At 31.8% G+C, this 2500-nt stretch overlaps 1 protein-coding gene across 2 annotated transcripts in view; it reads left to right on the forward strand.

Moving 5' to 3' along the window:
* Positions 1-2500, forward strand: part of LOC125038174 (cytochrome c oxidase assembly factor 5-like) — a 3810-nt gene that overhangs the window by 1163 nt on the left and 147 nt on the right. For both annotated transcript variants that reach the window (XM_047631542.1, XM_047631543.1), the window contains exons 2-4: positions 272-394; positions 1898-1999; positions 2142-2500. The exon at positions 2142-2500 is cut by the window's right edge and continues 147 nt beyond it. In XM_047631542.1, the coding sequence (XP_047487498.1) occupies positions 290-394; positions 1898-1999; positions 2142-2183 (249 nt within the window). In that variant the 5' untranslated portion in view covers positions 272-289 and the 3' untranslated portion in view covers positions 2184-2500. The remainder of the gene's footprint in view (positions 1-271; positions 395-1897; positions 2000-2141) is intronic.

Here is a 2500-nt window from a genome sequence, read left to right on the forward strand (position 1 = left end):
GAAAAAAAAACTGAAAGATCTTAGAAATAGAGAATAAAACTGAATATATCTGCACTTGAGACATATATCAATTTTGCTGATATATGTCTGATATATCATTTTTTTAGTGGGAAACGGAACATCTGGTATAAAAAGATATTTAGATAATTCCACTCTTTTCTATGAACTCTTTTTCTTTCTTAGTTTTGATATATTTTTAATGATTGTTAGTGTGAATTGATATAGTAAGCATCATTGTTGTTTTAGTTTTACTGTTCCTTCTGTTCTTCAGTGATTACAAGAACAAAACATGAAGTACTATGAAGAAGCTCAGGCGTCTGAGGACAAACGTCCTTGTGCTGGCATCAGGGAGGATTTGAAGGCTTGTCTATTAGCCACAGAGTGTGTCAGGGTGGTAAGTATGGCATGATTTTAAGGCAAGGAATTGAAATTTAGTAAGGTAAAATGCACAAATCATTTATATTGGGAAAGCTTATGCTCTGAAAGTGTGTTGCAATTATTTTCTTTTATGAAGGTAATGGATATAAGGTAATGAAATAATTTCTTTTAGTCTTCTGAATCATATATATATATATATATATATATATATATATATATAAATAGATAGATAGATAGATAGATAGTTATGGATATAATTATAAATAAATGTTTGTATATAGATTATATATACGTATATATATGTATATATATTTATTTATATGTATATATATGCATATATATGCATATATATATGTATATATATATATATATATATGTGTGTGTGTGTATATATGTATATATGTTTATATGTATACATATGTATATATTTATATATATGTATACATATGTATATGTGTATATAAAATGCATATATATATATATGTGTATATATAGGTATATATATTATATATATTTATATATATATATATATATATATCTGTATATGTCTATATGTATAGTATGTACATATATAATACATGGATATACATACATACATGTATATGTATATGTATATATATGTATATGTATATATATATGTATGAATATGTATATATATGTATATGTATATATATGTATATATAAACACCCACACCCACACCCACACCCACACCCACACCCACACCCACACACCCACACCCACACCCACACCCACACCCACACCCACACCCACACCCACACACACACACACACACACACACACACACACACACACACACACACACACACACACATCACACATCCACACTCACACTCTCACACTCTCACACTCTCACACTCTCACACTCACACACTCACACTCACACACACACACACACACTCACACACTCACACACTCACACACACACACACACACACACACACACACACACACACACACACACACACACACACACACACACACACACACACACACACACACACACACACACACACACACACACACACACACACACACACACACACACACACACACACACACACACACTCACACACGCACACACACACATACATGTATAAATATAAATATACATATACATATACATATACATACACATACACATACACATACACATACACATACACACACACACACACACACACACACACACACACACACACACACACACACACACACACACACACACACACACACACACACACACACACACACATACATATTTATATTTATATATATATATATATATATATATATATATATATATATATATATATATATATCAAGAGAGAGAGAGAGAGAGAGAGAGAGAGAGAGAGAGAGAGAGAGAGAGAGAGAGAGAGAGAGAGAGAGAGAGAGAGAGAGAGAGAGAGAGAGAGAGAGAGAGAGAAATAGAGAGAGAGAGAGAGAGAGAATGTCTATAAATATAAAATATATAAAATCTTTTTTGTGACTTTCCAGCATAGGAAGACTCCAAGAGAATGTCTTCTGTCCAATGACCCTTCTGTGCCACAAGAATGCTTTGCACTTAGAACTACTTTCTTTGAATGTAAACGATCACTGGTAAGAGATTTAACTGTCTTAAATATACCTGTATAACTCACTCGAGTCAGTGTACATAATCTGATTTGTGATAGTAAATCATGTTGATGAAATTTCAAGGAATTATCTTGAAAATATGTTTTATAATGTTTTTTCTTTACAGCTGGATACCCGTCAGAGATTTAGAGGACGTAAAGGTTACTAATAATCCCATTACCATATATGTTAATACTTCATTTGTAAATAAATTTTTCTTAGTTTTTTATATAAGCTTGCAGTTCTTAGTATCCTCATAATGAATATGTGCAAATGGCAGAAGCTCATCTAATTTAAAACATGATGGAGAAGGATATATGGTAAATGACACCTGACAATATCATGAGTGGTCCTATTCAGTTTATGATATATGATATGAACAACAAACGCCAAAGTCCTAAGTGAGGAAGTCATCATTTAGTTTTTTTTCCTCAAACAATACTTTGCAATTAATGTTATGGGTTTGAATATTATCTTCTAGTTTAA

The sequence above is a fragment of the Penaeus chinensis genome, chromosome 24, assembly GCF_019202785.1.
Source record: "Penaeus chinensis breed Huanghai No. 1 chromosome 24, ASM1920278v2, whole genome shotgun sequence".
Taxonomy (NCBI): Eukaryota; Metazoa; Arthropoda; class Malacostraca; order Decapoda; family Penaeidae; genus Penaeus; species Penaeus chinensis.